This window comes from Podarcis cretensis, assembly GCF_951804945.1.
Source record: "Podarcis cretensis genome assembly, chromosome: 3".
Classification (NCBI taxonomy): Eukaryota; Metazoa; Chordata; class Lepidosauria; order Squamata; family Lacertidae; genus Podarcis; species Podarcis cretensis.
The window spans coordinates 96,489,177-96,501,886 of NC_137172.1; the positions used below are offsets into that span (position 1 = coordinate 96,489,177).

At 40.6% G+C, this 12,710-nt stretch overlaps 1 protein-coding gene across 5 annotated transcripts in view; it reads right to left on the reverse strand.

Moving 5' to 3' along the window:
- Nucleotides 1-12,710, reverse strand: part of ASAP2 (ArfGAP with SH3 domain, ankyrin repeat and PH domain 2) — a 97,257-nt gene that overhangs the window by 33,259 nt on the left and 51,288 nt on the right. For all 5 annotated transcript variants that reach the window (XM_079969744.1, XM_079969745.1, XM_079969741.1 and 2 more), the window contains exons 7-11: nt 11,736-11,821; nt 8,570-8,645; nt 7,820-7,906; nt 4,012-4,115; nt 3,542-3,611 (exon numbers count right to left, since the gene is read on the reverse strand). In XM_079969744.1, coding sequence (XP_079825870.1) covers nt 3,542-3,611; nt 4,012-4,115; nt 7,820-7,906; nt 8,570-8,645; nt 11,736-11,821 — 423 coding nt within the window. The remainder of the gene's footprint in view (nt 1-3,541; nt 3,612-4,011; nt 4,116-7,819; nt 7,907-8,569; nt 8,646-11,735; nt 11,822-12,710) is intronic.

Genomic DNA, 12,710 nt, shown 5'->3' on the forward strand with positions numbered 1-12,710 from the left:
GTTACTCATGAACTGCTAAATTGTTCTTACTGATAGAGAACAATAAATTTCAATCGTGTTGATCTTCATTCCTGCTTGCTAGAAGGCACCAGCCAATATTTATCAGCTGGTAAAAGCACAAGAGATGACAAGTGTTGCTCCTTTAGTACCTATGTGTATTGTAAGCCAACTACACGAAGTCTGTATTTTGAGACTATCTATTTCACCAGACAGAAAAAAGTCTGCACAAACTCGGGGCCATAACCAACAAAGAAGTGACTTCTAGCAGTGTCCAAGGAGAATTATCAACTATGTGCATAGCATATAAATTATTTCCATTCCTGCTGTAAAGATGGTACTCCCAGAAAAGCATAGAAGGCCCTAATACAATTAAAACTACAAACAGTGAAAGAAAGAAGAATTAATTTAGATCTTGGGAGAAAAGTATTTACAATCAGATCAAAAGACAGTCCGTCTATCAACCCCATCCATGTTTGAACAAACTGTATCCACTCTGGCACATGAGATTTTCAAAAAACCAACCCGGAATTTGGACTGCAACCCCAACCTTTTAGTTTTTACTTTGCAAAACATATTTAAAATCCATCTAGTGCTGGAAATTGGGGACCACTTCACCTGCAACAACTATTTTATACAGAAAATGTTATTGTGTAAAAAGAATATGAAAAAACCATATCCATATTTAGTTTCCTATACAGAAGCTGAATAAGGCTGCAACTTAAACACAGTGAGACTTTTTCAAGGTGGACATGCGTAGGGTTGTGCTGTATTGGAAGTATTGGAAATAAGTCCTAGGTAAAGCAGTTTTGAAAAGTCAGTGGCTCGATTAAGATAAACCTTCACACTCACACCATGGTTTGGAAACCAAACTGCAGTTTCGCATGCTCCCCCCCTCCCCTTTTTACGTGTGGCGCTCTCTACAGTTTCCTGTGAAACACAAACCTTAGCTTGTCGCTACGCCCAAATTAGCAAGCTAACACATGCTTCAAAAATAGAATTAGAAACCATCATTTGAAGCGGCAGAGTTGATTCTGGCTGGGAGAACAAGTGCTAATTATAGTTTGCCAATTTGGAATTTACGGCAAGCAATGGTTAGTGATAAACAGGAAACTGATGTCAGCAAAGCCATGTGCAAGGGGAAGGAAATGAGAATGTGTTAAGAAGTAAGTTTGTTCATAACCCTCACCCCCACCCCAAGATATGGTTTGAAGCTCATCTGAAATAAGCCAGTATGAAATGAGAAAAAAGGGGGAAAGTATAGAGAGGTAACTGTCTTGAAAAAGGTAGAAAGCAGGGTTGCCATATTTTGAAGAGCAAAAAAAGAAGACTTCTACTTTTAACTATGGATCGCTATGATGACTCTAACCATTAAAAAGAGGACATATGGCAAAGTACAGCTGTGCAGAAATGTTAAAGGCAAAGAGAAAACAGGAAAATAATCGTCTTTCACTGCTTCTTTCCCATTTTAGGTATCAAGCAGGGTTGTGAAAAAAGAATAGTTTAAAAAAATTAAATACTATTTTTAAATTAAAAAGTTTTAAATATATATCTCTTATTCTGTTTTTTTGAAAAACAAAACAGCTGTTCTTTAAACAACATTGTCTAAATGATAACTGAACATAACAATACAAGCATCATAAAATCTAATTCCATGACCTTCTGTCTCACACACACACTGTTGGTTGCATTTCTATGTGGAAGAAGAAACGGGGGCTAAAACGTATGTCTTTTGAGGCCAAGCATTACAAATATTACACAGTAGGTCACGCGATGAATCTATTATTATACAGACTATGAATATTTAGACAGTCACACAGCGCAGATATTATTTTTCCATGCCACGCTGAGGAATGGGCAGCTTCAAAATGACATTAGATAAATGAATGAATGAATGAATAATATTTCTTAACGGCTGCTATTCACAGTGGCTAGGTATTATCACCAGTATTAAGAGGAAGAATGCCTCTGAATATCAGTGGCTGGAAGGCAAACAGAGGAGAGGGCTGTTGTATGCGTGTCCAGAGGTATCTGGCTTGCCATGGTGAGATCAAGATTCAAGCCCCATGTTAGGACAAAAAAAAATCATGCATTGCAGAGGGTTGGACTAGAGGACCGTCATGGTCCCATCCAACTCTACAATTCTATGATTCTAAGATGCTAGACCAGATGGGGCCATTGGTCTGATCCAACAAGGCCCTTCTTATGTTCTTATGTAACCTGTCTGCCCAGCAAATACCAGTCCCATTAACGTTTTCAGTTAAATGACCTTTTTAACACCCTTAGAGGTGTACCTAAAAAGCCAAACAGGTTTTTTGTGTTAGTTAAAACTGGTACCTTAAGCAGATACGAATTCTATATTTTTTCAATTTCTATACCGCTTTATATTTTTAATAAAAATCTGAAAGCGGTGTACAGAATATTAAATCAATAAATCAATAAAACAATAGCCAGGCGATGTTCCTCCAGACTCATGAGGAGCCTCTTCAGTAGGGCTGGTGAGTGTGGGCCCTGCCCCCTAGGCCAAGTGGAAAGGGTCTTGCAGGGAGCGACCTTCACACTCGCAGCCGGGCGATATTATGGATGGCATTACCTGACTTTTCGTCTTAAGCCTATTCTGTCAACCGCCTCGAGATCTTGTGATGGAAGGGATGGTTTATAAATTTAATTAATGAATAAAATAAAATAAAATAAAATAAAATAAAATAAAATAAAATAAAATAACAAACCTTCTAGGTAGTATAAACGATATATTTATCTGCATTATTGTTCATGGAATATTTAACTGTGGAAAAGCACTGTGGTTTAGCATAATATATCCGGGCAACAAGATTAGATTTTATTTTGTTTCCTCAACTGATTTAAAGATTACATGGCAAAATAATAATAATAAAAAATACATTCCATCCTAACACTGGCCTAGAAAGTTCGAATTAACAGCTTTCATTCTAGCTGAGATGGGTAAAGGTCACAGGTCAGTAGCAGAGAATCTGCTTTGCATGCAAAAGGTCCCAAGGTTCAATCGCCAAATAGGGCTGGGAGAGATCCTGCCCCAAACCCCGGAAAGCCACCGTCAGTCTGGTTAGAAAATATGGCCCAATGGTCTGACTCAGTATTAAGCAGCTCCCTGTGTCTCTAGACCCAATCACTTACTTTAAAAACAACAGGAACTCTTCACTTAAAAGGATTCCTCCTACAAACATGATGCCACAATAGCAGATTATTTTTCAGAGCATATCACTTATACTTTCCTCATCCATCTGCCCAGAACAAGAGCTCATTATTTTTAACAACATAGTAAAACATTTGGTTGTTTTCATAACCCATCATCAGGCACGGTAACAAACGAGTGGGCGTGTATTTAATTCTCATAGCAATTTGGCCAAGTTGTTGCTTTTTCGAAAAGTTAAGTGATCTCAATGAACATGCTCCGTTAAGGAATCTGGCTGATACTGTAACTATAAATACAGAGGCAGCCTAATTTGGCTTTTCCCCCCTATTAGCAACAGGCTGTGTGCATAGAGTACTATAAACAAATACTTACTGTACCATGGGAAATTGTAAGGAAACCATTTTTAACCGTGCACTTCCTCTTCTGCCACACTTTTCTGATTCTGTTTATTTTTTTAAAAAAAAAAAGAGAGAGAAGGAGATCTAAATTTTTGGTATGACTCGTATTGTTGCAAAAGACTGCCAAGCTCTTTTTCTAACTTTTCTTTCAAAGCTACATACAGTGGTACCTCGGGTTAAGTACTTAATTCATTCCGGAGGTCCGTTCTTAACCTGAAACTGTTCTTAACCTGAAGCACCACTTTAGCTAATGGGGCCTCCCGCTGCTGCCGCGCCGCCGGAGCACGATTTCTGTTCTCATCCTGAAGCAAAGTTCTTAACCCGAGGTACTATTTCTGGGTTAGCGGAGTCTGTAACCTGAAGCGTATGTAACCTGAAGCGTATGTAACCCGAGGTACCACTGTACTCATCACTTAAAAAAAAGAAAAGAAAAAGCATACACACCCATCACTTTTCTTATAGAGGCTGCCATCTCTTTCAGTGCCATGTTCCTTATTTCCCTGAGGTTGATGTAAACTATAAGTCGTACTCTGACGGAGCTGAGAATCCTAAAGGCAAAAAATAGTAGATTGGTTACCAAAAAAACCCCCACTGTTTCAATCCCAGCTCGAAACTCCATCACATTCCCATTATTCACAGCCCAACCAGCTCGGATGATGACAAATCATCCATAAGCAACTTTCACTTTTTCTTTTTTTCACTCTGCAGCAAAATGGGCCACTTAAAATCCAGGCATCGCCACTGTCAAAAATACCTGGTTGTCCAGGCCCTCAAGACTCGCAGCTCAAGTTTTTGGCAAAGGCTTTAATGCGCAGGTCAGTACGATACACAAGTCAGGTCACAAAGCATTCACAATTTGTTTTCAACTGCAAGCACGATGCTGGGGCAATCCTGTGGATCTGACAGTCCCATCATGACTACCCTGCAAAAACTAACTTCTTTGAATACCCCTCTAGACTTCTAAATAGCACATACAATCGGTAGCGACTCAAGCGTTGCTGCAACCATTAATTTAGCTCAATACAGCATCTCATTGCACTAAAGCACAATTGTTTAGCAATTTGATTAAGCAGAAATTCATAGGTTTTTATGTTGCGATCTTGCTGCATACACTTTGCAAAAACCGGCTCCCAATAATTCAGTTATGAATTTAATGCGAATGTATCTTCTGATAAGCCAGCTTTTGCTTACAAGGGAAAAGAATGGACTCTCAAGGAGTAATTAAGTATACATCTGAATATTTAAAACAATGAATACTCAAAAGGGACAACATACATGTCAATTAATCTATGAACAAACAGATCTCTCAGGCATCCTTCACAACACGAAATACAAGAGAGCCCAAGGGACTCACAGACGGACAAAAGCCAAGCAACTGGATTTCAGCAAAGGAAATAATTTTCAAACTAGCCTGACCTGCAACTAAACATTGCAGTGTGAAGTGCTCCAGTTAAGGATTTGAGACACTGCATTCCATTCCCCCCTCCTCCTGTTTTGTTTTTCAAATTTCCACCCAACAGTCATTCAACATTCCACTGAGCATGCTCAGTTTCCATTAGGCTGTTTTTGCCACAAGGACTTTTGTTGAAAGATCTTATTCTATTTTATTTTATTCCAAACTTTGGTGTTCCCCCAATGCCTGCTAATATTTTCCTCTTGTGAGTGGATGATGCCATTTTGGCTATAGAAGGACCAGCACTCAAAGAATTAAGATCAGTACCAGTGTATGTGCTTTGCCTTGATTTAATTTATCCACCTTTAAATAGCTAAAATATGTTCACACAATTTGCAAAATATGAAACGATTAGGCCAACAGATTATGTTTCAGAAAAGAAGACCAGTTACTTGAAATGCACATGACAATCATGCAATGTACCATTTACAAAAACATTCAAAGGACTTACTCTCCTAGACTTCGGTCACAAAAGGCAAATGCATTTTAGGAAGAAAAAAAGATCAGTTGCAGTGCAAAAAACAAAACAGTATTGGATAGTACACCAGAGGGAGTCTGACTTGGTTTAAGACACATTAATGCCCTAATAGCACAGATCTGAAGGTATCTTTTTTGTGCATGTACCCAAAACTAGGTATCCAAATTATCTATGCACAAAAAATCATTTTCCATTCATTTTAGGGGTAGCGACTTTCCATGACCTTGCTTCATGCATACCATTGGGGTACCCTGGGGATGTGCAGCCAAGAGCACTTGAAAGCCACTCAGCATACACTTTTAAATCTAACAGCATCAGATACGAGAGAATCTAATTAGACATATAGTTTTAAATGCTTTACTCCATGCTTCTGAAGCATAAGGTGGTTCATCCTAATCAGAAATGGAAACTGTCCCCCTAGGGGACATTCTAGACGACATTCACTAAGTTTTACTTAGTGTAAATCCCCTGAAATTAATGGACCTAACTTAATCAAGTCCATTAATTTCAATTGGGCTACTCTGGATAACACTTAGCTGAATACCACCCTTTGTCTCAACCAAAACTCCTGCTCAGGATTGAAAACCATAAGCCAAAAAAAAACCCAATATGGCCATATACACACAGCTGCGTAAACAGCTACAGATTTCTTTGAAGCTCCACTACTGAAGAGGCCAAATGTTCTTCATTCCAGTTGAGTAATCTTGCCTCTTTAGCAGCCTATGCCCAGAAGTCAACCCAATCACTGGTGTGACTTACAAGCAGCCACCCTCAACACTTTCAAAGAGGGAGACATGCCAACTAAATTGGGGAAACTAGTGGCGAAAGCCTATGGACACACTGGACTCAAGCCCTGTTGGCTTGAACTTAATGGTTATGAATGTGCTGAACCGGAGACCTCTGGGCCACAACCCCCGGAAACACTCAGCCTCTAGCCACCAAGGGTTTCATGCTCCCCAGGGCCCAATTGCAGGCAACAGGAAATAGCAGAGAGTCGCTGGTATGTTAAACTCAGGGCCGGAGAATTGCTGCTTTAAAGCTCTCCAACCCACAAGAATGTGATGGAGCCCAGGAGAGGGAATTCAAGCCTGTGGGCTCACAATCTTTCCTCAAGAATGGAAGGCTCTAAGGCAGCATGTGGACTGGATTGCTAAGTGGACTAAGGGGTTGGCTGCGTCTAGAGATGTTGCCCAGTGGTTATGATCATTCTGGTTATACACATGTGGGAGCGGAAGGCCCTTAATTTGAGTAAGGAATGATCCTCTGCCTTAGCAACAGAATCTTCTCGTTCTCCACTGCCCTTTGTGAGTTTTCATTGGTCAACAATTCTACGCATAACTGTCCAGTCTCCTCCACAAACGGACTTGAAGAAGACAGAATTCAATCCATCATATGTAACATTCTAAGAAAGCTCCACAGGTTACAGCTTTGGGGAGGGGATGGTATCTCATAACAAATAAACTGCTCTGCCAATAGAGGCAAATGTGGGTGAAAGAGGTTTTTTCCGTTTTGAAGGTGTCATGCACAAATATGCACAATCTTATTGATGATATAATTTCTTTTAAAACAAAGAAGGAAGCTCTGCACAGACACAGAACGCTTAGGAGGAACTGCATTGAGACCATGAAGAAGTGTGCTTTTTGTCTGAAAGTCCACATAGTTTATTCAAGTGTGATACAGGACCCACCACATAGTATAGGGATGGAGAGGCTGCAGCCCTCCAGATCATAGCTGTCAACGTTTCCCTTTTTTTAAAGGGAAATTCCCTTATTCCGAATAGGATTCCTCACAAGAAAAGGGAAAAGTTGACAGCTATGCTCCAGATGTTGGACTACAACTCCCAGCATTCCTGAGCATTGGCCATGCTGGCTGGGGCTGATGCAAGTTGGGGGGTCTAACAACAGCTGAAGAGTCACAAGTTCCCTCATCCCTGTATAGCACTGGTCTTTGAACAAATTGCATAGATTTGACACGTTCAGGCAAAATCTGTTTTTCACTTTTATTCCTCTCTGGGAACTATTCCAAAAGCCATCACATAGACACAAAACATGAACTCTCCCAGATTATTTTTTCTTAAAAAAAAAACAAAAAAACCAGCCAAACATTTCCAGATTCTCTACCGTAACACCCAAGTGCAAGGCAAGCAATTAAGCCTTTGTGCAAGAAATAGGGGTGGGGGTGGGGTGGAGAGAAGCTTTGCAGAAACCTTAACAAGATCACCTCGAACCCAGAACAAATTCATACAACCACTAAAACTATAAATGTTCCCATTAAATTAGTAAAAAAAAAAAAAAGTGTGTTAAATCACCTTACATGCTCACCTCTTTCTGCTCAACCTGAAGTGCGGTTTTTAAAATGTCCCTAAGTTGAATTAATTGCTTTCTTTCTTCATCCTGCACTTGCTTAATCTGCAGCGAAGACACAACAAAAGCTTGAAATAAACTGGGAGGGCTTCTACTTGTCAGTACAAACCTTGATAAAGAGGTAATGCTCCTGTACCCTTAAGCAGCACATCCACTGACACCTGGGAGTGGGGAAAGCCAGGAAGGCCCTGCTCTCCCCTTCACATGTTCAGGCACCAGCACACAGATGCTTCTGGTTCCACTGGACAATCTCCTCCCCCCCCCCCCCCCCACAACAGCCATACAATAAGACCAAATGCCCTGCAAGACAGAACTAGGAGAGGGAGGGAGCCAGGCTGGCTGGCTGGCTAAAATACCATCACATGGCTGCTGCTAGATTAGGTGAGAACTGCCCTTTCTACTGCTCCTCCTCCAGGTTTGCTAAACCTTGCCCATCTGCAAGATAGCCGTTTTGAGCTCATAATTTAAAAGTTGTGTTTCTTTTCTCTCTCTTTCATTCTATTCTCCACTTTCTCCTGAATACTGTTCCTTTATGGGTCCATCTCTTTCCCCGCTGAAATTTTTAAAAGTTGTGAAGGTGTGTGCTGCTTTTTGTGGCTTTATTTTGTTTTTTTAGATGGAATTTATTATTAATTTTATGAGACTCTCTGGAGTCTCCAGTTGGAAAGCAAATGTAATAAGTAATATGAGGGAGATATGGTTACTTACTGTGTGGAGATCTGTGGAGAGCTTCTCTATCGATGGTTTTAAACTTTCAACTGCTTTCAGGCCATCCTGAAAGAAGCTTTGGAAGAAAAATAAAATAAAAAGGAGTATAAAATTAATTTAAGATGCCTGAAATTTCCTGAACGGAAAAGACAAAGCATCGATCAGTGTGTGTGTGTGTGTGCACACGCAACACACTAATTAAATGTGAAAATCTGTAAAAAAAACTTGATGACAAAACACATTTCCTTTAGGCACCTCTGCGATATGGAATCTACACCTTTTTGTGAAACAAAAGGAACAGGCAAAATTCAATAGTCTTAGGGAAGAGGACAGTTGACCTATATCTCTTGGGCTCCTGTGGGATTTTTGTCTTAGAGATTTTCATGACAAGAGCAGAATTCAAATGAGGAAATGGAAAAATGCTATTTGATGTTTTTGGGAAAGGGGCTGATTAAAATATCCCCGTTGCGATATCTGATGCAACAATATTTTGCCATCACTACTTTACCAACTAACCCAAACTTAACGAAAAGCAAGAAGACTGAAATTGTACAAAGGGGTTTCAAAATAAAAGGGGACAAGTATTCTCTCTTACGTAAAATAAAAATACGTTCTTCATGACTTCATTCTGGAGTTTCTTACTGTCATCCATAGTAGTCATTTAAATTCAGGTAAAGGAACAGCGCCCATACAGATGTATTGAGGATTTTCACTGCTGTTCTGCCCAGTAAGGCAAGCTTGCCTCTCAGTTGTTGCTGCCCGAGAGAGCTGCAGCAATCAAAACCACAAAGAAATCTCTGTCTGCTTGTGTGCAATTTTCTGAAACGCATTCATAGAATCATAGAATAGAATCATAGAGATGGAAGAGACCACAAGGGCCATTGAGTCCAACCCCCTGCCAAGCAGGAAACACCATCAGAGCACTCCTGACATATGGTTGTCAAGCCTCTGCTTTGGATCAAACTCCTGCTTTGGATCATGGCCACACAACAGTTGTTTACATCCAATATTATATTCTCCTGGGTTTCTATGGGTTCATTAACATGTAAGTCAGTATATGACCCAGTTTTTGTGGCTTTATGTGAGATGTGAGAACAGTGCCAATAGTTCACACCATATGCACTGAATCTGGTAGATAACTAAGGATGCAATCTTAACCCCTTTCCCCCTTCCTGGTGTGACTCTGCGGAGTGGCACCGCCACTGCCACCATCTGCTCTTGGCAGTTATGGCAAAAAACATTGGGAGAGAGGCAATAGTATCTGATCCCTGCACCAGCTCCAGGTGGCCCACAATCCTGGGTTAGCTCAGTCCCATTTTGCTCTGTTTCAGGTCTTTCCATGAGCCTCTACTGATGGCAATACTACCAGCTGGCCTCCCTGCCACCTGCCCATTTGGTGGCCAGCAGGAGGCTGATTCAGCTGGCAAAACTGAACAAAGGGACACCTCCATACAGTTCAACTCTTTCACACACACCCAAAATCCCCCAGCATAAAGGAAGTTTGGATTGCTCTGTCTGCCATCAAAGTAAGCCATATTTAGATTAGACTTGGCAGTTGCTTGTGCTTCTAAGAACTTCCATAGATATGCAGAAAAAGAAAGGCCTTTCCTTCCCATTTTTATGTTACGGTCATCTCTGAATGACAGCAAAGAAACATGGAGCGCGTTATTCATGTCGGAGCGCCATGTGCATAAGGGATCCCCTTATGGAGCTCTTGACTGGGAGGGTTATATTTACTGCTACTGGTAGACACAAAGGCTTTGCCTTTGAAATATTGACATTTGGAATCCACAGTCATCTATGATTTGGGACTTTTATACAAAACCATCTCTCTATCGTTCTCCCTGTCTCTGTGTTACCTTAGCTAAGGAAGGTCTGGAGAAGAAACCTTTGGTTCCATGCTCGTTCACCTGACTAATCATTCAACAACACACTGAGCTAGAATTCCTTTCTCTTTCTGAAGGCAGTAATACAAATATCGCATTTAAATAATGCTTGTTTTTTTAATCAGTTGTTGAATGATTGTCCATTACAGGACTTAAACCCTTTGCTTTGGAATAAAAACGTCTGAAACAGGGCAATGCTAAGTCTGAAACTTTCCATATTGTGTGGTGGAACATTATTTTGCCTGTTAATACCAGGCACTTAACAACCATCAGCGGCCTCTTTTTGAAATGCTCAGTAAATACTATGCATTTGGAATATATTTTTATGGTTGTCCCTCTCCCATTGTTTGATCTTTATCCCGTATGCCATTTCATTTCTTTTGCTGGGCTTTTGGTTTTATTGCATCTGTATATTTGAAAAAAAATGCTTCATAAAAATGATTCCACTCTAAAAAGACAATACTGTACAGCAAGGAACAAATCACAGAATGCGTATTTCGAAAAAGGGGCATAGCTCAGAGCATATGCTCTGCAAGCAGAAAGTTCCAGGTTCTAGGGAAACCCAGCCAGATGGGCTGGGTATAAATAATAAATTATTATCATTATTCTTACAATTTCCAGCACCTCCTGGCAGGGGTGGAGAGACCCCTGTCTGAAACCCCAGACAGCCACTGAACATCAGTGTGTAGACAATACTGAGAGATAGATGGATCAATGCTCTGATCCAGAATAAGGCAACTTCCTACATAAAGTGTATTGGTGACTTGACTGGCTGTTAAGTACTCTACTCCCACTTTTAAAACACCCACCCTTTGGGAAGCGGGTGCTAAAAACGAGTGAAAAGCCAGGGCTCTTGGCGCTCTGTTCCCAATGGTGTGCTTTCCCCACCCCTGTGAAACAGAACTCCTGTCAGTCGCTAGACACATTCTGCAAAATACGAGAGGTGGTATAGCTGACATGCCTCATTCCTTTTCACAGATTACTAATCATGCCAAATGGCCATGTGGAAATTAAGAATGAAAGACAACTGCATGGCTTGGTATTATCTGAGCCCAACGCCTCATTTCATTTGTAATAATACACCCGGCCGACCATAATTGACCTTTTAAACCATTCAGTCTGACGGAAGAACAGTAGTGAAATATACGTACGGCTGAGCTTGACAGATTTGTACATGTCACCTCCAAAAAAGCATTAGTGCTACTAACTATTCTCTCAGAGAAAGTAGGAAGAACAATGTTTTCAGAGAGCATACAGTTACCAAGAGACAGAGAACGTACTTGCACTGTGCGTGGAAATACTTGATCAGGTTTTGAAGCAAGTCAACTCCTTTTTTAATCTTGATCTCATTGACTTTCAGCAGGTACTGTTAAAAAAAAAAGCACACAAAAACAATTATTAATTACTGTTTCAGAATGAGGGTCATAGAGCCAGTGACAATTAAACCATTTTAATTCTGAACAGTTCAAAGAAAAGAAACAGCATTTTTTTGGTGGGTGGGGTGGGAGGAATCCACCACAGATGGAGCAAACGCTGAAAAGGTTTTCTTCAGCTATCTAATGTAAGCAAGTGGAACGACAGGCCATGGTCCAAGGAACTAGTTCTGCACATCCAAAGCTTTATTATACAGTGGTACCTCAGGTTACAGACGCTTAAGGTTACAGACTCGCGCTAACCCAGAAATAGTACCTCGGGTTAAGAACTTTGCTTCAGGATGAGAACAGAAATTGTGCTCCGGCGACGCTGTGGCAGCGGGAGGCCCCATTAGCTAAAGTGGTGCTTCAGGTTAAGAACTGTTTCAGGTTAAGAACAGACCTCCAGAACGAATTAAGTTCGTAACCAGAGTCACCACTGTACAGCAGCTCCCTCTGCCACACGACAAACTGCTTTTTGTCTTTTGTGAACTACTTTGTGAGGTCCCCCTGAAAAGCGGCATATAATGAATAACTTAAATAAAACAAACTACTTTTGAAAGCAAGGAGCATTTCTAAACAATTTGTGGCACACCGAGGATTTCTCAGATGATTGTATCCATAATTCTCTTGAGTACTGGGGACATTTTTAATATATGAATAAGACCTGGTATCATGACGTGAAGGCTAACTAAGTCTTCAACTTCAGTTGTAGTTTGGCCCTAACATCTAAAGCATACAGTGGTACCTCGGGTTAAGTACTTAATTCGTTCCAGAGGTCCGTTCTTAACCTGAAACTGTTCTTAACCTGAAGCACCACTTTAGCTAATGGGGCCTCCTGCT